General features: G+C 37.7%; 1 protein-coding gene across 2 annotated transcripts; it reads left to right on the top strand.

The window, feature by feature from the left end:
* On the top strand, positions 1-17,492 carry rpap1 (RNA polymerase II associated protein 1). 2 transcript variants are annotated; one of them, XM_058749846.1, is made up of 24 exons: positions 1-503; positions 658-806; positions 897-989; positions 1,071-1,260; positions 1,343-1,501; positions 2,975-3,163; positions 3,861-3,976; positions 5,219-5,317; positions 5,489-5,590; positions 5,898-6,065; positions 6,156-6,335; positions 6,420-6,554; positions 7,196-7,366; positions 7,739-7,896; positions 7,997-8,167; positions 9,237-9,432; positions 10,065-10,174; positions 11,183-11,378; positions 11,462-11,608; positions 11,988-12,130; positions 13,400-14,162; positions 15,857-16,033; positions 17,021-17,077; positions 17,225-17,492. In XM_058749846.1, the coding sequence occupies exons 1-24, from the start codon at positions 320-322 to the stop codon at positions 17,366-17,368; spliced, it is 4,197 nt and encodes a 1,398-aa protein (XP_058605829.1). In that variant the 5' UTR covers positions 1-319; the 3' UTR covers positions 17,369-17,492. The 2 variants fall into 2 exon arrangements, with proteins under 2 accessions (XP_058605829.1, XP_058605828.1); XM_058749845.1 differs by having other exon boundaries at positions 2,975-3,199.
* The last annotated feature ends 4,684 nt before the right edge of the window (positions 17,493-22,176 follow it).

The raw sequence follows: 22,176 nt of genomic DNA, 5'->3' as shown, positions 1-22,176 counted from the left end.
ATGGAGTCACGTCTGTAAACCTACATGTGTTGGTTGTGGCTATGCGTTTAGTGTACATATTCAGCCAAATAGCTAATAGATGACCGTGGCATAAACGACTTTCCTGGATTTACAATAAATTAATATTTCCATGATTACTGTGTTGATCACGGACTGATTATTAATTATACTAGAAACTTGCTGGAAATGTGCTGATTATCCTCTGCAAGCCAACAAGAAAACTTTCAGACTGTCAGTCTGAAAAGAGAGCAAAATCTTGAATCGTTATCATTTCTGGCAGTCTCCTCCGAACCATTAGACGCCCTTGTGTTAGTTTGGGATGTTGCGGCGTCCCAAGCCCACTGACAGCGAGGCGGATCTGCTCCGGGAGCAGCAGGAGCTTCTGGCGGCGGGGGGTCAGTCCACTGTCGCTGTAGTGAAGCGCCCTGATAAACGCAGAGGAGACGCTGCTGCAGCTGATGCACAGGAGCAGGGAGACCAGAGAGATGTTGTGACTATAGAAGGTAGGTTAGAATTTTTTTGTCAGTTATCTTTCAACATTTCTTTCTTGAACAAATTTAATGATGAGTTTCATTAGACCTGCTTAAATAAGATCCGGCTGATTTAAAACAAGCTCATATTAACCTTGTGCTGAAATTATTTCCTCTGCACCTTCAGATCTTCCAGATGAGCTTCCTACCTTGACCCCTGCACCGCCAAAGAAGTCACGCTTCAAACAGGAGCAGGTGCGTTTTGAAGATGAGGACCCAGAAGAGCAACTGGACAGACATGATACCCATATCAGTGCTGTCCTATCTAGAATCATTGTGAGTCACTTTTTTTTTTTTTAAACAGTGTACCTGTTGTTTTATCGATTGACAGCATAATGCAATGCTTGTTGTTTGTCTGCCTTATAGGAGAGGGACACGAGTGCAGTACCTGTGTCGCTCCCGTATATCACAGGTGCTGCTTTCCCTAAAGTCTTACATAGATCTGTAATGGAAAGTGAGGTGAGAAAATATTATACATGCACAAAATCCCTCCCAGCTTGTTAGTTTCTCTGACGTTTCTGTATTTCTCACTGCGCTCAGGGGCAGGAAAGAGCTCCTAAAGGAAGAAAAAGTATTTTTGCACGTCAGATTGCAGCACAAAGGGCTAAGAAGGAAGATGTTCAGTTTTTAAATGGTTCAGAGACTAGAGGTCAGTCTTCTGCATCTAGACATGTGAGCTTCTCACTATTGGAGAATATGGAGACTGAGCGACCTGAGTCAAATGTAATGGGTAAGTGCTGTCACTTTCCACAATGTTTTTAATGGTTAACTAAAGCATCATGACATATTTTCTGATTGGGCTTCTGTTACAGACCGTGTTGGTGGCCCTGTGCTACTTACGGGTCAAGGACTTGGGATTGCAAATAGTGCCATGGAGACAATGAAAATCCATGAGGAGAATCAGGCAAAGTTGCAGGCGATGTCCCAGAGTGATATCCTGGAGGAGCAGAGGAAGCTGATGGCACAGCTTGGTAAGCTCGATATCTTTCACTGACACTTCTAATGCCAAACAAGAAACATCTTCAAATGTGATTTGTGTCAACAGCCCCCTGTTCAGGTTATTGTAAGAAAAAATAATACTGTTTAATATAATAATAGTATAATAGTTTGTGGGAAATATATTTATAATATATACATGTATTATTTGGTCCCTAACAAGCTAGTCTTCTGAATTATTATATTGTGCAGCCGTTGTATTTTCAAACCCATTCTAGCATAGTAATTGTATAAATTATATTTAATTTTGATGCTCGCTTTAAAGATGCGTTTCTTTAAATAAATTAATGCTTTTATTCAGCGATGTATGCATTAAATTGATCTAAAGTGATAGTAAAGACATTTATAATGCTAAAATAGATTTTTATTTCAAATAAAATAATGTTTTTGAACTTTCTATTTGTCAAAATAATCCTGAAAAAATATATCAGTTTCCAATATATCAAAAATATTAAAGGTGCTGTATGTAGGATTGATACCTAGCGGTTGAACTAGGTATTGCAGCCCAAATTCAAAATATTGGAGACGGTTTTTTTCACCCGGCCCCTCCTCCTCAGACTTGACGCACACGCAGGTTGCCAGATTAAGGACACCAACAGAAACGAGCGCACATGCCGATGAATGAAATTAAATACGCTGTGTTTTCCGCCAACTGGCAACCCGCGGTGCCGAAATACAAGTGGGTAAACTGGCAGTGGGCGGGTTTCACAGACCATAACAAACACAGACATTCCGGGCCAGAATGCACGCTTTCAAAGGAGAATAACTGACTGTAGCATTGTTTTTCATATAAACAAGTATGTTAACTTAGCATGTTTCTTAAATATCTGCTAACATATTATGGTATTTTTATGCTTTGGTAGAGTCAAAATCCGACATACTGCACCTTTAAGCAGCACAACTGTTTTCAACATTGATAATAATAAGAAATATTTGAGCATATTATAAAGAATTCTAAAGGCTCATGTGTCACCAGAGACTGTAATGGCTTCTGAAAATTTACAGTTTTATTGTATTTTTGATCAAATAAATGCAGTATTGGTGAACATAAGACTTTAAAGGGATAGTTGGGGGTGAGTAATTAATGATATAATTTTCATTTTTTGGTGAACTATCCTTCTAAAAAACATTTAAAAAATCCTTCTTACACCAAACTTTTGATCGGTAGATATATTTAATATTTGTTGCTAAGAAATATCCCATATTTTAGCAGGGTTGCAAACCTCATATAAAATAAATATTTAATTAAAAGTGTCCATAATTTGACCTCCTTAGCTTGATTGGCGTTTTCTGAAGTTTAAGCAGCCTTCACTGACCATTTTGCTAACATTTAGTTTTGTTACTTTTATTTGTTTTATTTATATCTTCATTTTTAGACCTAATTTGTGGAACCGTTTGTAACCGTGACATTTTGTTCACTTTGCTCTCATGTTGTTATATTACGTCAGACCCTAGATTAGTAGACTTCTTGAGATCTCGAAAGGCACAGAGAACCCCAGGATCTGAGTCAGCATCTGGTCCTGTGCAAAGAGAAGACTTCCCGAATGAACCTCTGCCTAATAGCACATCTCCACAGTTAGACCACACAATAAAAGCTCAGGAATCTCTGAGGGATGCCTTGGAGGATGATGAGGAAGGTGAGAATCAGCTTGTAGCTCGATCTCCAATTACAGGTAAGTGATTTCAGAGCTTGTTTGGCAGAGACAGATCACATCATGTACCATTGCATGGTGAATTAACTTTGTAAAAATGTTAATACAATAAACCAACATATTTTATATATTTTTTAACACATGCTACTACAGCATTGTTACTGCATTGCTTTAGTTTTATGAAGAAAACTGAATGGGGACTTTGGACTGGTCTGCATGCATACAGAATTAGAAAGTAAAGCTAATGTACTGGATGTGATCTTGTCAGCAAAAGCTGGATGGTTTCCATTTCGATATTCACCCTCGGCTTGGAACTCACACATTTTCAGGACTGTTCACTTTGCAGATCTGTCCAGCTAAGCTGTGAGCCCTGCATGCCAAGGCAGATGCATCAATTTCAATTAGTCTGATTAGAGCAGAGTTAGCTAGAGCAAGCACCAATTTGTTTTAAGGTAATAGAGATAAGAGGAACTCATTGACATTTATGGATGAAGCACATCAGGGGTTACTGTTCTGAGAACAGTCCTTCCGTAGTTGCACTGCTGTCAGCATGTGGTTCTGTGTATGTCAGTATACATGGGAACTGGAATAGGCTGTTAAACTAACTGAAAGTCTAGTGTTTTTTTGTTGTTCTCTGTTACTATTAATCATTTATAATATTGGTGTTATTTATTATTTACAGAGGAGGAGCTGCCAATCAAGCCTCAAAAGGAATGGCTTCACATGGACAAGGTGGAGCAAGAAAAACTGGAATGGACAAGAGACCTTCCTGCACCCAGGAAGCAGAGCACCAAAAAGGTACAAACCACTAAATCTTAGGAGGTGCTTTATTTAGTTTATTTACTTTTTTTTAAAACCCCAAAAATACTGCATTGTTTGTGCTACAGACATGAATTATACTTCAAATTATTCGGCTTCTCAAAATTATGTATATACTGTAACTTAATTAGGGTGGAGGAAATTACCAAAATCATATATCACGGTATGAGTTGTTTTATTTCACAGTAACGATATATCACAATATAGTTATTTTTGCTTTAAATAAAATCTTTATAATATCAAAAGTTGTGATGCCTTAGAAATGTCATAATTCTTGTCACCAGTGTCAGTATCACAAAAACTAATACTAGCCTAGATTAACAAAACAAAGAAAACTCAAGCTCACTGAAGGCAGTCAGCGATTATAATAATAAAAAAATAATAATAAATAATAATAAAAAAAGCTAACTACACGCAAAAGGACAAAAAACTTCATTGTATGAAATAATCAAATTTATAAAAAATCAGCATATTCTTCACTGTCAATTACATATATATTTCTTCTTATTAAAGTTATAAAGGTCATTTAGTCAAAAGCATAAATGTTGTTTGATTAACATGAATGACAGACAGCAGGGATATTAGACTGCTGTCACTTTAAGAGCTGCCCGGATCCAATATGCTGTTGCACAGTTTCTTTCTCAGCTGTTTGCTTTCAATTAAGACCTACTGTGTTTGTTTACAAGGATACTTGCAAAGACTGGCATTTTGACAAGTGTGTGTGTTTAACCGTTCAAGGCCTATAAAGCAGCAAATATAGCTTCCTATAAATATAACAAGGCCTATAAAGCAGTTCAATACTTCCACGCTCTATGAGCACGTACAAACCAATAAATTTTCGTGACCATGTAGCACAGCAACATCACGTGAGCATGTAACCATGATAGAAATGATAGTACAAAATCTCTACCGGTTGACAAATTTCTACAGGTTAATCGTGTCTACCGGTATATTGCACACCCCTACAACTCCCATTGCTGCACGCATGCAAAATGATTGGAGAAGTCTTGCATACATCACCAGAGAGAAGTCTGTCATCTCGCTGGAAGATCAAGTTATAACACTTTGAACAAATTGCAAGGTCAAAACTAAATTTAAAAAGTGAAACATGCATTAAGCGAGATTTATAACATTCATTTAGAAACTAGGGTGGCATTTCCTTTTATACTGACTTTAATAATGTTATTCTATGATTTTGTTTGCCTGAATGCTTTATTAAAGGCTATGCAAGGACGTTTTGATTTTACTGGCACTCTCATCCCACCTACCAAAGACTTGCCCACCCATTTAGGCCTGCATCACCATGGAGAGGAGCCAGAGGTGAGTGGGTTCAGCTAAATTCATCTGCTGGATTGTTTTTAGACTGGCAGCAAACTAGAACTGATGCCAGTACTTCTTTTAAAAGGTGTTTGTATTAGTCAAATGTAGACGTGTGTAGTTGTTGTATATGTGTAATGCTAACTATAATTTTCTCTCTCTCCACTTTTCCAGTTGGCTGGCTACTCACTGCAAGAGCTTTTCCTTCTCTCTCGCAGTCAGCTGAACCAACAGCGCAATCTGGCCATCAGCACTCTCGCTAATGTCCTGGCCAAAGTAAACAAACATTTCGAAATTAAAACAAAAGTTCTTTGAGTTGCTGTGAAAAGCTATTATGTTTCCTGTAGATTTGAGTCCACAAAGATGGTATTATGAGAGAGTAAATGCTGGATCCTCTTAAAGATGCACATCTGTCTGTCTGGGTTAAGACATGTATATCAACACTTTTTCATTGCTAATTATTTACTGATTGTCTTTAGTAAATCATGATTTGATTTTTAATGCCAAAAGAGGGTTTGTGGCTGTTTCTTTCTATTTCTGTAGATTTGTCTCTTATAAACACTGTACATGTGTTTTCCATCAGGCCCGGGCTGGTGAGTACATTTCCTCTCTGAAGGGCAGCGTCTTGTCTTCTTTAATGGATGCTGGAGTCCTCTTTCTTCTGCGGTTCTCCCTGGATGACAGTGTGGAGGTTGTGATGTCAGCAGCGGTGCATGCCTTGCGAGCTCTGCTGGTTTCATCTGACGATGAGGTAAGCGACAATCATCTTGCATATTGTTTATGCACTTTTGCCACAAGTAGTTACAAGTAACCACAACATTTCCGTTTTGTCTCATCCTAGGAGTGCTTGGATAATGCCTTCTCATGGCTGCTCGGAATGGCAACCTTTCCTTTACTGCCCACTGCTCAGGAGGATGAGGACGAGGATGATGAAGGCTTGGATGAGACCATGAAAGAAACTGCTAAAGAGAAGGAAGAAAAAAAAACAGATCATGATGTTGCTAGGCAGGATGTTGTCAAGGTAACTGGGGTCTAAGATGGCTCTCTTTCTACAAAGTTAGTTGCTGCTTATGCAGAATTACTGACATTTCTGTGTTGCAACCAGGGCTTTCTGAAGATGCAGGGTCTTTCTCGGCTGCGGTACATCCTGGAGGTGGTGCGGCCCTCACCCCGGGTTGTTCTTGATATTCTGGAGGTTCTGATCCGAATCGCTCGCCACTCGACTGCTGCAGCAACACAGGTAGATTAATTCTGAACCAGTGTTATTTTACACCCTAGTAAAAAAGTAATATATTTAAAATATATTCATTTCATACTAAGTATATTTCAAGTCTATTAACATATTTTCTGACATATCGCTTGAAAATTACTGATATAAAAATGATAATTTAACTTTATTTGGAGTGCTACTTGTACACAATGCACATTTCTTAATATTAAGCTTAAAATGTGTTTTAATGTCAGTATTAATAAGGATTGTATGATCTCTGTATAATATCATTTAAATGCAGGATATTTAAAGTGTACCTGAAGTATGCTTGCAATAGTTCCACTTTAGCACAGTCAAATATAATTCAGTATATCTTTAGTTGGACTTCAGCACTACTTCTGCACAATTAAAGTGCATTAAGCACAAAATTAGTTTTTAGTTTTTTATTAAGTACATAAATATGGAAATGACTGAAAATGATTATTAATAGTTTTAGTTAACAATAATAACACTGTTCTGAATCCTCTGAACTTTGCTATTACCTTATGATATGAACTTCAGTGCTACATTGGGTTTTTACTTTAGATTTGGACTTATGATACAATTTACACATTGTTTACACAAAGATTTCTGTTGTTTTTCATTCAAATTCAAACCTTTTTCTTTCTCAGATCCTGGACTGTCCGCGGCTAATGAACACTGTGCTTTCTGAGTTTCTTCCCTGCTCCTGGGCTCCTGCCACCTCACAGGCTCCGTCCTCTTTGTATGGGCTCCCTGTTGCCTTGGCGATGAAGCTGCTTCGTGTTTTAGCAAGTGCTGGGAGGCATGCTTGTGCGAGAATAGTAAGTATCCACTAAACTGTGTAGGTTAGCAGTGTCAAGCACCCACTAATTGTAAATAATTATAATACTTATTGCAAAATTGACAGGTCTCCCACCCACTTCAGTAAATGAGTATGATGCTTATTAAAACAAGCAGGTCTCCTACTCAGATGTCAAACTATGTTGTTGTGCTGAAATATGTAGTCTATATGTAGTCTTGCTGTGGGCTACTATGCTTTATTGATGTCAAATATTAATAATTTGGTTAAAGTAAAAATGTGTTTTTTTCTAAACTAAAACTTTCTTAAGGGTGTTCTTATACTCTAAAATTTAAAATTTTAGTTTACACTATCTGAAAGCCAAGCTTGGCCGTAATTAGTCTGTGTGTCTTAGCTGAACTCTCTAGGAGGGAAGGAGGTTTTGTCACGTTTCGTGGTTGTGGAACCATCAGAGATGTTGCTGGAAGCAGGTGAAGCTCTTCGCTGCAGTACAGAGGCGCTGAGGCTGTTCGCAGTGGCTGCCAGCTACGGACAGGCTTGCAATCTGTACACGTGAGGAGGACCAGCCACTTTACACTTTAAAATATGAGTATACAATGTATTCAAAGCATGTGATTGTAGTGACGGACGGTGAGTGTGTGCTTCATTCCAGGGATCTGTATCCTGTGCTGGTGAAGAGGTTGCAGGCTGGGAACCGGCCGTGTGCTTCATCTGAGGCTGTGCTGCTTCTGGAGCTGGACCGAATCAGGGCTCTGCTCGTGCTGCTGACTCAGGTCACTCAAACGGCAGGATGCCATGAAGAACTGCAGAGACACCTAGTCAGGTGAGACTACGCTTTTACGATGTAACCATTGTAGCAAACAATGTCCAAATGTATCAACAATTGCACATTGTATAAATAAAAAAATGTACACTATTATTAAATGTTAATAGAGTGTATGTATTTGATTGCTGCTTTTGATAATTTAAGAATGGTTTAAAAACTATTAATATACACTACCGTTCAGATTTTTTTTGTTTGTTTTTGAAAGTATTCTCTTATTTTCACTGGATTTATTCGATTAAAAATTCTGTACTGTTGTGAAATATTATTACAATTTAAATTTAATTTTCTATTTTAAAATGTAATTTATTCCTGTGATTGCAAAGTTGCATTTTCAGCAGTCATTGCTCCAGTCTTCAGTGTCACGTGATCCTTCAGAAATCATTCTAATATGCCGATTTGCTGCTCAAGAAACATTTCTTATTATAATCCATGTTGAAAACAGATCTGCTGCTTAATATTTTATTAATTACAAATTAATTCAATTATTAATTCAATTAATAGAAAGTTTAAAAGAACAGCATGTATTTGAAATATAAATCTTTTGTAAAATGATACGTCTTTACTGTTATATTATTAATATTTATGTTTATAAATATTAATAAATATTATTAAATCAGTTTTAGTGGAATATTCGTTGACTGTCATGTTTCAAAATACATCATGCTAATACTAATAAAACTGATCATTATTTATCACATTTAATACAATTATTATACTCAAGTATTTATTACAAAAATGAATGAAAGATTATGTACTTACATTATACAGTATGTATATATTTAGCTATTTCATACGTCCTACTGGAACGAAAAGGAGAAGGAAAAGTGCACTAATTAAGTCATTTCATAGATTCCTTAAAAATAACTAGAAAGAGATTTTGAACTATGCTCTGTTTGAACCTTGAAAAACTTGGTAGGATTGACAGCTGTTAGTGTTTTGATTTTTAACAAGAGAAATGTGTACCACCATAATTTATGTCTTGCTTTATTAATATTAATATTGCAGTTTCATTTGTGTGCTATATATTTTGGATATGGCCTTGAGCTGATTCTCTGTGTATTGACAGTGCTCGGGGTACAGAGTGTCCTCCACCTCCTCCGGTTGTATGGAGTCATGTGATGGGTCTCCAGCCCACTGTCATTAGCTCTCTCAAGGGCTATGTGAGAGCACTCGATGGCCCAGCTCAAATATCAAGTGCTCTGATTCTGCTTCCATCCTACCTGCTCTACTTGGAGGCGTATTATTCACAGCTCTGTGTACAAGTAGGTATTAATCAGAAAGATATAAGCATCAAAGTCAGTGTCACACCAGCCCCCTAAACAAGGTTATTTTAAAAACCGGCTTTTTTTTCTGGAGGCATGCAAAATCTACCTATAGCTTATATTTAGCCAATTTTAAATACACAATTTACATTATAAATGCCTTGAAAAGCTGATCAATACATGCATAGATATGTTAGGATATGAGGAGCTCAACTCTCAGAATCAAAGTGGATAATCAGTGGCTTCTTTTAGATTCAAACTGCCCTTCATCAAAGCTTCTAGTGTGATAAACACCAAAATATGAAAGATTATTCCACATTATTCAGCGCATTCAGTCCAGTCCCTCAAGGCAAGATAATGCTGTCTGCACAAAATAGCTGCTGATAATGTATTTTCACAAAAAAGCATTTTTATGGGTTTTTTTTGTTTGTTTTTTCTACACTGCAAGTAGAAATTGAGTGCCATAGTTGCATACGTTTTTCTTTCATATATTTATCCCTTTGGATTATATCAAAATTTAGTTGTGGTAACTTAAACTATTAGCGCAAATGGACCTAAAATTACAGATATTTTAAATAATTACCTCCCTTAGCATATGTAATGTGAATGATCTGATCTGATTCCTTTGTCAGAGCTCTTTCCAGCCGGTACAGTGTCTACAGGAACTCGAGTCACTAACTTCAGACGTGCTTCTGCCGTTGATATCCCATCAGGCCATGCAAAATATAACCAGCAGCTTAAGGTACAGTGAACTCTTACTGAGATTTCCTGAGATTAACTACATCTGTTACTATATATATATATCCTATGAATTCATGTTTTTTCTAAACAAATAAGTTATTAACTTTTAGAAACCTATTGACCGATAGTTTCTGCATTAAGAGAATGAAACATATCCACAACAATATATAATATAATATATATAATAAAATATAATTAGTGCTGTTAAACGATTAATTGCATCCAAAATAAAATATTTTGTTTACATAATATATGTATGTGTACTGTGTATGTCTTATGTACAGTGTATATATAGATACACACACATGCATGTATATTTTAAGAAAAATGTGTATATATATTAAATATATTTATATATAATATAAATTATATGAATATAAATATATACATGTAAATACGTAAATATTTTCAAAAATATACTGTATGCGTGAGTATTTATATATACATGATAAATATACACAGTACACACACAAAAACAAAACTTTTATTTTGGATGCGATTAATCTTATGACAGCACTAAATATAATATAATATAATAATAAAATAAATGTAATATTAATAAAATAGCAATTGTACTCAGTTTTTTTGAAAGATTAGTAAAATTAGTAATAATTTTACAATTATAATGACTTTATTTGTGGTGTTACAGTGTACATGCACAATAAAATTACTAATATATGACTCTTAGTGTTTCTTTACAATTGACTTGTTTGCTTAAAGAATCAAGTAAAATATATTTCCTGAATTCTATTGGAATTTTTTTTTTTTAAGTTTAATTGTATGTTGTATTATTTTTGCCATTAATATAGTCATTGACACTCATATGGGAAATAACTAACTAAATAAATAAATATAGGATAAGACTATGCTTATATTGTATGTTAGATCTAAGAATTGGATTTTTTAAATTGTAATTTAAAGTCTATAGTGATCATTTGAGCCATACAAAAAGAACAGATATTGTATAATTGGACCATAATAGTGATTATGTTCTCCTCTCCTGCTGCAGGTCCAGCTCTGTGATTTGTAACGCCGGGCTGAGTGCAGCTGGTGGGGAGGTCGTCCCCAGTCTGCCAGGCCTGGGCTGCTCGAGGATGAAGACCTCCAGCACAATGGCAGGGTCCAACTCCCCTCTGTCTCTTCCTACTGCCCTCCTATACCTGCTGAACACCATCACCTCCATCCACAAAGGCTTAATAAAGAAGGTAAATTCATTTTGATGGTAAATCCCCAAAAAAAGAGCTGAGATAAACTTGGTGGTAAATTTCCTTCTCTTGCCTCTTATCAGTTCAGTCCTCTCATCCTCTCGGACTCTGTACTGAGTTATCTGCGGTCTTGTATCGGAGCCATGCCCTCTGTTTCTCACATGAGTGCCTGGATTTTACGCCATGAGCACCACCTGCTGTATCTGCTGCTCAGACTGGTTCACAAGCTGGTAACTGCAACCTCTGCATTTAACAAATTTGCATACGTTTTATGCACACACACACACACACACACACACACACACACACACACACACATATATATTTATATATATAATTTAAATTAAAAATTGTTATTATTTTAAATAATTATACATATATATATATATATATATATATATATATATATACTGTATAATACATATAAGAATAATATAATGAATATACTTTAATTAGAAAATAATAATAAATTGCTTAATAAATGCAGTACATTGAGTTTAATTAGCATTAACTAAGTCTCAAATATGCTGGTTTTATTTGAAAAGCATTTGGTAAGTTAATGAAATGAATTGTAATGCCTTACTTTTGTTGTGACTAAATTCTTTTTAGGTTCCAGTTGACCCAGAGGTGGCCAAACATGCCACATTGTTCCACCAAGTATCGCTGGCTCTAGTGTCCTGGTTGCTGCCTGGCAGTGAATATCTGGCACATGAACTGATGTCTGTCATGACCTTCAGTCACAGCCTCCTTCCGTAAGTCTCTGATATTTGCCGTTTGTCTCATACATTGTATGATTACAATGACTTCAGTCACACAAAATATTCACATTTTGTTATATAGTGGCCCCAGACACAGATGTTATACATCAACTCGACAACAGTTGTTTAAACATAAATGAAAAAAAAAAAAGTATTTTGGAAAGGGCATAATTTGTTAGCAGATGCTTTCTTTATTTTCCAAATCTTTTTTGAGCCACCTTCATATTTTATCATAATTTAATAACTGTTTATTGTCATGTCACAATTCTTTGATTTTGAATTCTTTGTTGTAAGAAAAGAAGGGCAAATTTAATTTTGTTTAACCTTAACTAATTGTAAGAGTTTAAGTGCCTTTAGATCAGAGGGTCTCTAGGATCTATTTTATTTAATAGATCTCATATGATTGTTCATGTCTTTTATGTTGCTTTGATGTAAAAGTATGAATATTCTTGGACCTCTTCAGACATGTGCTATGAGCTCAGGGATAAAAGCTGAAACTCATTGGGAGAGATTAACTACACTAAATGTCTCCTGCCTAAAATCTGCCCAGGCCTTTGCTGGGTATTTAAATTTGATCTCATATTATTGTGTTCATCATATTCTGATTGTATACTCTTTTAGTTCAGATGTTGACCTCCAGATGTTTTTTCTGATTTTAAATAAGAGGTTCAAACATTTATGCATTTAAATGCATAAATGCTTTAAATGCATTTATGGTTAATTGTTAATTGATTACATGTATAAAAAAAAAAAAAAGGTAAACTCTGAAATCCCAGCTTTATCAAGCTGTAGTTTCACATCATACTCACAAGAGAGCAGCAAACTGCACATTTCAGACAGAATGTAGCAGGTCTTTGCATGGACAGTTGATTCTGGTTTATGTATGTTTGTAATTTTTAAAAATGTATCTATGGTATTTTATTCTGTCTGTCTGTTTTTTTTTAAACACACTATCGTTCAGAAGTTGGGGTCAGTAAAGACAACTCTAATGCTTACGACGGATTTCCATTTCAAATAAATACTGCTCTTTTGAATTTTCTATTGATCAAAAAATATTCAGCAGAACTTTTTTCAAAATTAATAAAAATGTTTCTTAAGCATCAAATCAGTATATTAGAATGAATTCTGAAGGAAGAAAATCTTACCGATCCCAAACTTACAAGGATAAGCACTACAAGGATATACCTTTATGTTTATGAGAAATATATTGTTGTCTTGGAAATTAACTGCTGTATTATGACGTGTTTTTTTTCTTATTGTTAGGGAGGGTGTCTGTGGTGAACCAGAGGTGGCTGCATTGGCTGAGTTGCAGCTTAAAGACAGGACTTTACCTGTCGTTGGTGCTCTGCTGCGTGACGCTCTCCATCATTTGCCCTCCATCCGTGGCTGTTATCTCACCCACCTTGCACACATGGAATCCTCTGTCCTTTCATCCCGTGACCGGTACCTCGGCCATACGCCCTTTGTCAGCTCTCATCTCCTACCTGAACTTACCGGCCCCTCCCTGCCTTCTGATTGGCCCTTCTTACCGCTCATAAGTCTCTATGAGCGAATGGGACTGTCAGCTGGTGGTGGGCATCAGGTTGAGTCTCTTTCAGCAGGGTCAGTGCAGTCAGTCACTCACTGCCTTCAATGGCTGCTTCTGCTGGAGAGTTGGAGGGAGCAAGCACTCACGGCAGTGCCACCGGTGGCTAAGTTAGCCCGGTTAGCCTGTGTCTTTCTGTGCTCCAGTGACCTCTTCCTGGAGCGGCCTGTGCAAGAGCTTACTTGGGCACTGTTTCGCATGCTAACACAGCCAGCCCAGCTTGAGGCGCTGGATCTGGGCTCACCTCCACCAGGCCTGGCTTCCTTTCATGACCTATACTCGGCTCTGCTGGCGCAGTACGAGGCTGTGTCATTCTGTGACCCGCTCTTTGGCTGCTTCATGCTTTTGCCTCTACAGCGGCGCTACAGTGTCACCATGAGGCTGGCTGTGTTTGGAGAACATGTGGGAATGTTGCGATCGCTGGGGGTCTCGCTACAGCAGGTAAGGGGTGTCTTTTTGTCAGGTGACCTACACACAGATTAGGCGTGATGGAAACATGACTGTACTTTTGTCTTTGCAATTCTGGACATCTAGAGCTGTGATCCGATTCAGATTGAGATTTCAGTTGTGAAGTGTAGTTCACAACATCAGATGATTTGAGTTGGGAAAGTCTAATTTAGTTTAAAAAAAATATGGTTTGTTTAGAATCTACCAAATTATCTTAATAGCAGGGATGCATGAAATTAGTGTTATATAACTAATAGCCTTGTGGTTAGTGTGCCGACATACAGCGCAGCTGTGCTCACGGCGACCCGAGTTCGAATCCAGGCTCGTGGTCCTTTGCCGATCCTGCTCCCCTCAAAATCGATAACAAAAACTATTTCATTATAATCCGTGAAGATGCACTTCTCTCTAAAGGCGCATCTAATGAGGAGACAGCGAGTCAGGATCATCATCTTCATCTTTGCGACACTGACACAGAAAACACTAGTTTATTAGTAAATAAATATCTCCTTACTATTTCTCCCGGACACATTCATGGTAATTACTTTTGCTGGGACTTTGCAGCAAGCTTCAGCCTATTGCGTGTATTTGAAGCAGAACTCTTCAGCTGCGCTGACTGCGCGCTCTCTGCTGCTGCGGGACTCTAAACACCGTCGAGCCGCTCTTCACAGTCGCGGCAGCACGGTGTCGTGTTGTTTCCAACAGTGCAGCAATTTTTTTCATCACTAATTGATGGATGTCTAAAATATAAAAATAATGAGAAGCCTAAAACAGGCCCGTACCGCGTCTGAACTATGACGTGAAAATTGGCCCAATCGAAGCCCGTCCCTAGGGGCCTAAAAAAGTCGGGGCCATTAGGCCCGGGCTGAAATGCAGGGCTCTAGCATTCCCCTCATTATAAATCATGTTTCCACCTCGGGGGCACCCCTCCCATCGTCGGGCTCTTAGAATCGTCCTAACTTTCCCCCCGCCTTACAGCGCCCCTGAGTGTGAGTAACTGTTTTCATTACGTGGTTACTATTTCTTTGTCTCTTCTAACAGATCGTTTAATATGTATTGAGTTATTTATGCTTTTTTGACTCAAATCACAGCAGCGTCCATCTGTGAGGAATGTACGCTGTCAAACATGCACAACTATTAGCCAGTCATAGCAGCGGGCATTTACTTTCCAGTCTACAATCCACCACGCCTATTCAAACGGAGCGTTCTGATGAGGGGGGTCAAAAACAGGACAGAAAATAGCCTGTTACTTCTAAATTATGTTTTTGATGTAAAAATCTTGATAACATTATAATTGGACCTCTTTAACTTTCCTAAAATAGAGAGGTTAAAGGGAATAGTTCACCCAATTTTGAAAATTCTGTCATCATTTACACACTCGTTCCAAACCTTTACTCGCATTTGGAATGCATATTTTTTACTGAAACCTGTTTTCTATCTCTCCATTGATAGTACATTCCACCAAAACTTTAAATCTTAAAGTTCATAAAGAGATCATAAAAGTAATGTCATCTCCTGAGTTGGATCTCATGCACAGGTTGCTGGAGTGGAGGGATTACAAATGTCATCAGAGAACAGTTGTAGTAACGAGGCAGAGGGAAAGTTATTTTGATAGAGTTTGCTGCTACATTTTTATTGCAAACCAATTAAAGCGGTCTCCATCTGAAATTTGATTTGTTTGTCCTTTACAGCTGCCTATTCCACTGGAGAAGTTCACATCCCCCATGGAGGACTCCCTTCCTCTGTTGCGGCTGTATTTTCGAGCACTAGTGACAGGTGCTCTGAAGAGGAACTGGTGTCCTATACTTTATGTGGTGGCTGTTGCCCACCTGAATGCGTTTATCTTCTCTCAGGATGCAGTGGCAGAGGTAAATGACCTGTTATTCTAGTATTATTAATTAATTAATTAATTATGAATTTGCTATTAATTAATTTTTTTTGGTTTTAAGGTTTTTTTGAGCACATCCAATTTTCTTTACTCTAGTTTAAGTTTTGGTAATTTTATGTGCTTTTGTCATTTTTAGTTTTTTTATTTCTGTTTAGCTTTTTTTTAATTTCAGTTTTAGTCATTTTAGCACTTCAACTAATGTTACTATGTATTTCAGTTACTTGCCAAGGCCAAACTGCAAATTTTAGTTTGTTTTATTTGTAATATTCATATTTTATTCCAGCGTAGTATTTTGAAATCTTTTTTTTTAAATAGTTTTAGTTTTAGCTAACAGGAACAGCACCAAAAAAGACCAGTGTAACAAAAAAGCATACAATTCTTTAATGATGAGGAGCAGGACATCAAATGAAAGCTTAAATGAAAATGCAGTCATTTAGTCACCCTCATGTTGTTAAAAACCCATATGACTTACCTTTCTGACATGTAGCACAAAAGAACACATTTAGCAGAATGTTCAAGCTGCTCTTTCTATATAATAAAAGTGAATGGTAACCAGAGGCTGTCAAGCTCCAGAAATAAAAGTAGTCTGTGTGCGTTATATTCCAAGTCTGCTGAAGCAATATAATTGGCTAATGTGAGGAAAATGCCCAAATTCAGGTTGTGCAATTTAAGGCAACAGAGCAAATGCACTTTATGCAAATTCACAGACTGGTGTGATTGGTCTCCTGATACAGAATACGATACTATAGTCTAGGTGATATTTGAGGCGTATTTTTTTTTTTTTTTTTTGTCCTCCAGAGGAAACTATAATTTATATATGCAAGCGCTCTGTCACACAATCCCAAATGGAGTGGTTGGGTTTGAAATATGTCTGATGAGTGAAGCAAGTGTGATCGATGGTCTCTTAGTTGTCTTACTCTGTCATTGTGCTGTGAGTTATGACTGACTTGACTTGCACTCTCTGTAGGAGGTGGAGGCGGCACGTCGGAGCCTGCTGAGAAAGACCTACTACCTGACAGATGAGGTACCGTTAGGCATTCGACTCTACCTTAAAAAGACATTCCATTTCCTGGGTCTGCTTTTATCTCCACTATACATCTCTCTCGATGTTCTCACCTTTCCCGGTTTTGTGTATCTTTCAGTGAAATGTCTGGTTTCTTTGTTTCTCCAGGTGTTGAAGAACCACCTGCTTCTTTTTCAGCTGCCCCAGCAGAATTCAGAGCTAGGCTTCAGCACCTATGAACAGCTGCCCCCCATTCGTGCCCACAGGCTGGAAAGCATTGTGGGAACAGAAGAAAAGGGTGGAGAAAGGTGAAAAAGGGAAAAACCTGTCCCACAATTTTGTATGTGATTTGTAAACTATCATCCTCATATCTGTGGTTTTTGGCCTGTTAGGAACAAGTGGCATAGACTTTCAAATAAATATTTAGTTTCTTGTGGATATGGTGTGGTTACTTGTGTCCATACAGCTTTCTTTCTTTATTTCTTTCTCTCTTTTCTTTAAATTTCTATCCCTATCTGGGTGGTAGTTATTTAACATGGGGATTTTAGATAAATCCACAAATTATAGGGGTTAGTCAGTTATTTTATTTCCACCCGAATCTGAAATGTCATGGGTTTTTCTCCCTCTATCCACAAAATTCCCAGCCAAATTATACTGTTTTTGGACAAACAGCAAGGTCGTGTGGTAATTTAAATCCTAAGTTTAAAAGCAGGAATTAATCCAACAGTCGTTTTGGAAATCTTTTTGACCACTGCTAAGTGCTGAACGGTTGCTTTGCACTGTGTATTTTTGTCACAATGGCGGCTTTTATTACAGAAATGTTTGAAATTATTCACATTAATAGTTGAGCTGCCTCCGTACCACATTTAGTGGAATCCCTTAAAATAATAAAGCAGAGCCAAAAATGGGGCGTCCACTATTGAAATGGTCCATAAGGTAGCAACAGTGTGTAATAATATTTGTTGTATATATAAAACTGTGTGTGTGTGTGTGTGTATATATACATACATGCATACATACAGTGCCATGAAAAGGTTTTTGCCCCCTTCCTGGTTTTGACATTTTTTGCATGTTTGTCACACTTAAAAGATTCAGATCATCAAACAAATTTAATATTACACAAAGATAATGCAAGTAAATACAAAATGCAGTTTTTAAATGATTTCATTTATTAAGGGAAAAAAGATTTTCTAAAGAAATTCAGGAACGGATGAGAAACAAAATAGTTTACATGTATCAGTCTGGAAAGGGTTATAAAGCCATTTCTAAGGCTTTGGGACTCCAGCGAACCACGGTCAGAGCCATTTATCCAGAAAACTTGGAACAGTGGTGAACCTTCCCAGGAGTGGCTGGCCTACCAAAATTACTCAAGAGCACAATGACGACTCATCCAGGAGGTTATAAAAGAACCCAGAACAACATCTAAAGAACTGCAGGCATCAGTTAAGGTCAGTGTTCATGATTTAACAATAAGAAAGAGACTGGGCAAAAATGGCATCCATGGGAGAGTTCCAAGGCAAAAGCCACTGCTGACCAAAAAGAACACGGGCTCGTCTCACATTTGCCAAAAAATATCTTGATTATCCCCAAGACTTTTGGGCAAATATTCTGTGGACTGATGCGACAAAAGTTGAACTTTTTGGAAGGTGTGTTTCCCGTTACGTCAGGCTAAACCAACAAAGCATTTCATAAAAAGAATATCATACCAGCAGTTAAACATGATGGTGGTAGTGTGATGGTCTGGGGCTGCTTCGCAGCTTCAGGACCTGGACGACTTGCCATAATTGATGGAACCATGAATTCTACACTCTATCAAAACATTCTGAAGGAGAATGTCCGGTAATCAGTTTGTGACCTCAAGCTCAAGCGCACTTGGGTTATACAGCAGGACTTTGATCCGAAACACCAGCAATTCCACCTCTGAATGGCTCAAGGAAAACAAAATAAGGTTTTGGAGTGGCCAAATCAAAGTCCAGACTTAAATCCGATTGAGATGCTGTGGCATGACCTTAAACAGTCCATTAATGCTCCAAAACCCTCCAATGTGGCTGAATTAAAACAATTAAAACTTGATTGCAGTTGTTGCTGCAATTACTTTTTCATGTAGTGCCAGGCAGGTTTGGACAGCTTTTTCCCCCTTAATAAATGAAATCATTTCAAAACTGCATTTTGTATTTACTTGGGGTAAATATATATATCCTAGTGAAAAATAAATATACTGAAATTCACTGCTCCAAAAAAATGAAAGGAACACTTTGAAAACACATTAAATCTCAATTGGGAAAAATATCATTCTGAATATCTATACTGATATGAACTGGGTAACGTGTTAGGAACGAAAGGATGCCACATCGTTTGATTTAAATGAAAATTGTCAACCTACAGAGGGCTGAATTCAAAGACACCCCGAAAATCAAAGTGAAAAAATGATACAGCAGGGTAGTCCATTTTGCTAAAATTTCATTGCAGCAACTCAAAATTGTACTCCATAGTTGGTATGGCCCCCACGTGCTTGTATGCATGCCTGAGAACGTTGGGGCATGCTCCTAATGAGACGATGGATGGTTTCCTGGGGTATTTCCTCCCAGATCTGGACCAGGGCATCACTGAGCTCCTGGACAGTTTGAGGTGCAACCTGGCAGTGTCGGATGGACCGAAACATAATGTCCCAGAGGTGTTCTATTGGATTTAGGTCAGGTGAGCATGGGGGCCATTCAGTGGTATCAATTCCTTCATCCTCCAGGAGCTGCCTGCATACTCTCGCCACATGAAGCTGGGCATTGTCGTGCTCCAGGAGGAACCCAGGACCCACTGCACCAGCGTAGGGTCAGACAATGGGTCCAAAGATTTCATCCCGATACCTAATGGCAGTCAGGGTGCCATTGTCTAGCCTGTAGAGGTCTGTACGTCCCTCCATGGATATGCCTCCCCAGACCATCACTGACCCATCACACTGAACAATGTTACAGGCAGCATAACATTCTCCACGGCTTCTCCAGGCCCTTTCACGTGTGTCACTTGGACTCAACCTGCTCTCATCTGTGAAAAGCCCAGGGTGCCAGTGGTGGACCTGCCAATTCTGTTGTTCAGTGGCAAATGCCAATCGAGCTCCACGGTGCTGGGCAATGAGCACAGGGCCCACTTGGTCAGAGACATTCACACCAGTGGCCTGCTGGAGATAATTTTATAGGGCTCTGGCAGTGCTCATGCTATTCCTCCTTGCACAAAGGAGCAGATACTGGTCCTGCTAATGGGTTAAGGACCTTCAACGGCCCTGTCCAGCTCTCCTAACAGCCTATCTCCTGGAATCTCCTCCATGCTCTTTGAGACTGCTGGGAGGCACAGCAAACCTTCTGGCAATGGCATGTATTGATGTGCCATCCTGGAGGAGTTGGACTGCCTGTGCAACCTCTGTAGGGTCCAGGTATCGCCTCATGCCACTGGTGACACTGACCCTATAGCCAAATGCAAAACCAGTGAAAAACAGTCAGAAAAGATGAGTAGTGAAAAATGTCAGTGCCCTCCACCTGTAAAACTATTCCCATTTGGGGGGTCATCTTATTGTTCCCGACCTAGTGCACCTGTTGTTAATTTTATTAACACAAAAAGAAGCTGAAACTGATTAACAACCCCCTCTGCTGCTTAACTGGCAAAATCAATATCCCAGGGGTTTAACTGACTTGATGCTATACTCTGATTAAAAAGTGTTCCTTTAATTTTTTGAGCAGTGTATATTTGAATTACATTTATGTTGTGCTGAGTATACAAATACATTTACATATTTATGTACTTAATATAAATACCCTGCAATTGTACTTTTGGTATACTAAACCTGTATACTTAAAGTCTGCTAAATTGGAACAACTAATTTTGTGCTTAATGCACTTTACTTGTGGAGAAGTAGTGCTGAAGTCCAACTAAAGATATACTGAAGAATATTTGATTGTGCTAAAGCGGAACTATTGCAAGTATACTTCAGGTACACTTTAAATGTCCTGTATTCAAAGATCATACAATCCTCATCAATAGTGACATTAAATCATATTTTAGGCTTAATATTAAGAAATATATGTTAATGTATACACACACACACAATGCACATTTTTAAAAACAATATTTCACATATTATGGCTATATGATCATACTCACCAATGTTTAACATGCAATGTGACCAGCTTTGTAGGATGACAGAACTCGCTCATACTCCATGAATTACATATGTTCTTATTCCAATATGTTTTATCACTAATCAGTTTTGTTTTACAGACGTCGCTCTGACGAACCTTTGCTGTCTAAATAGTGTATGATGACAACTGATGAAAAAATGAGCAAATTCCTTGACATGAATATTAGCTTTGAGCCTCTTTTAATTGCATTGATAGTTTTGGGGAATCACAAAGAAGTTTTTAAAGGTTGTTTATTTTTCTTTCATCTCATCTCATACTGAGATGAGTCAGAGAGGCATGAGCAACATGCTCCACTTATGTCAGTACAGTTCAAAATATTGCATAATGGGAAACAAACACCACAGACTCTTCAATATACTGAAATTAAAGTACTGCAAAAATGACTTCTAAATCAACTTTGGAAAATTACTTTGGACAAAAAGACAACAGAATATTTATTCTTTCATCAAATCTGACTTGGCCTTAATGTCTATGAAAATATGATAGAAATCTATGTTTGGTCTTAAAGCTACATTCTCCTTTTAGAGTTTGTAGATCTTCTAGATCTTCCCCTTCAGGGTATTTTTGACTTGTGTCTGACTTCAACAGAATGAGTAAAGAAATGAACCTGAAAAGACTTCCATATAAAAGAAGGTAGATTCCCAGAACACACACCTATTATGCAATCATCATGGACCAATGGCAGTTTGAAGGTCTTTAACAGCCAGTGTGATAGAAGTTTCAAAGTTTTTGTTCTTTCCAAGTTTTCTGGAAAGTTCAAACTGGTGAGCTGTTTCGAACAACCAAACACCTTCGGTTTGGCTGAATTTGGTTCAAAAAGATGTCACACCTGTTAATTTTGGTTAAATTTTATTGAGGACTTAAGTATTAAATTTGATGACCGTCAAAGAAAAGTCCATTAAAACAAGACCCAATGTACTTTTACATGTTTTG

This window comes from Onychostoma macrolepis, chromosome 17, assembly GCF_012432095.1.
Source record: "Onychostoma macrolepis isolate SWU-2019 chromosome 17, ASM1243209v1, whole genome shotgun sequence".
Taxonomy (NCBI): Eukaryota; Metazoa; Chordata; class Actinopteri; order Cypriniformes; family Cyprinidae; genus Onychostoma; species Onychostoma macrolepis.
The sequence above is the reverse complement of the archived record's forward strand: the minus strand, read 5'-3'. Positions and strand labels throughout refer to the sequence as shown.

What these genes read in the sequence shown, in the direction of transcription:
- rpap1 (XM_058749845.1), top strand. Translation starts at nt 320, where the DNA reads ATGTTGCGGCGTCCCAAGCCCACTGACAGCGAGGCGGATCTGCTCCGG. An exon ending in TCGCTAATGTCCTGGCCAAA is followed by an intron (nt 5,591 to 5,897) that starts GTAAACAAACAT and finishes GTTTTCCATCAG; the next exon opens with GCCCGGGCTGGTGAGTACAT. An exon ending in TGGTTTCATCTGACGATGAG is followed by an intron (nt 6,066 to 6,155) that starts GTAAGCGACAAT and finishes GTCTCATCCTAG; the next exon opens with GAGTGCTTGGATAATGCCTT.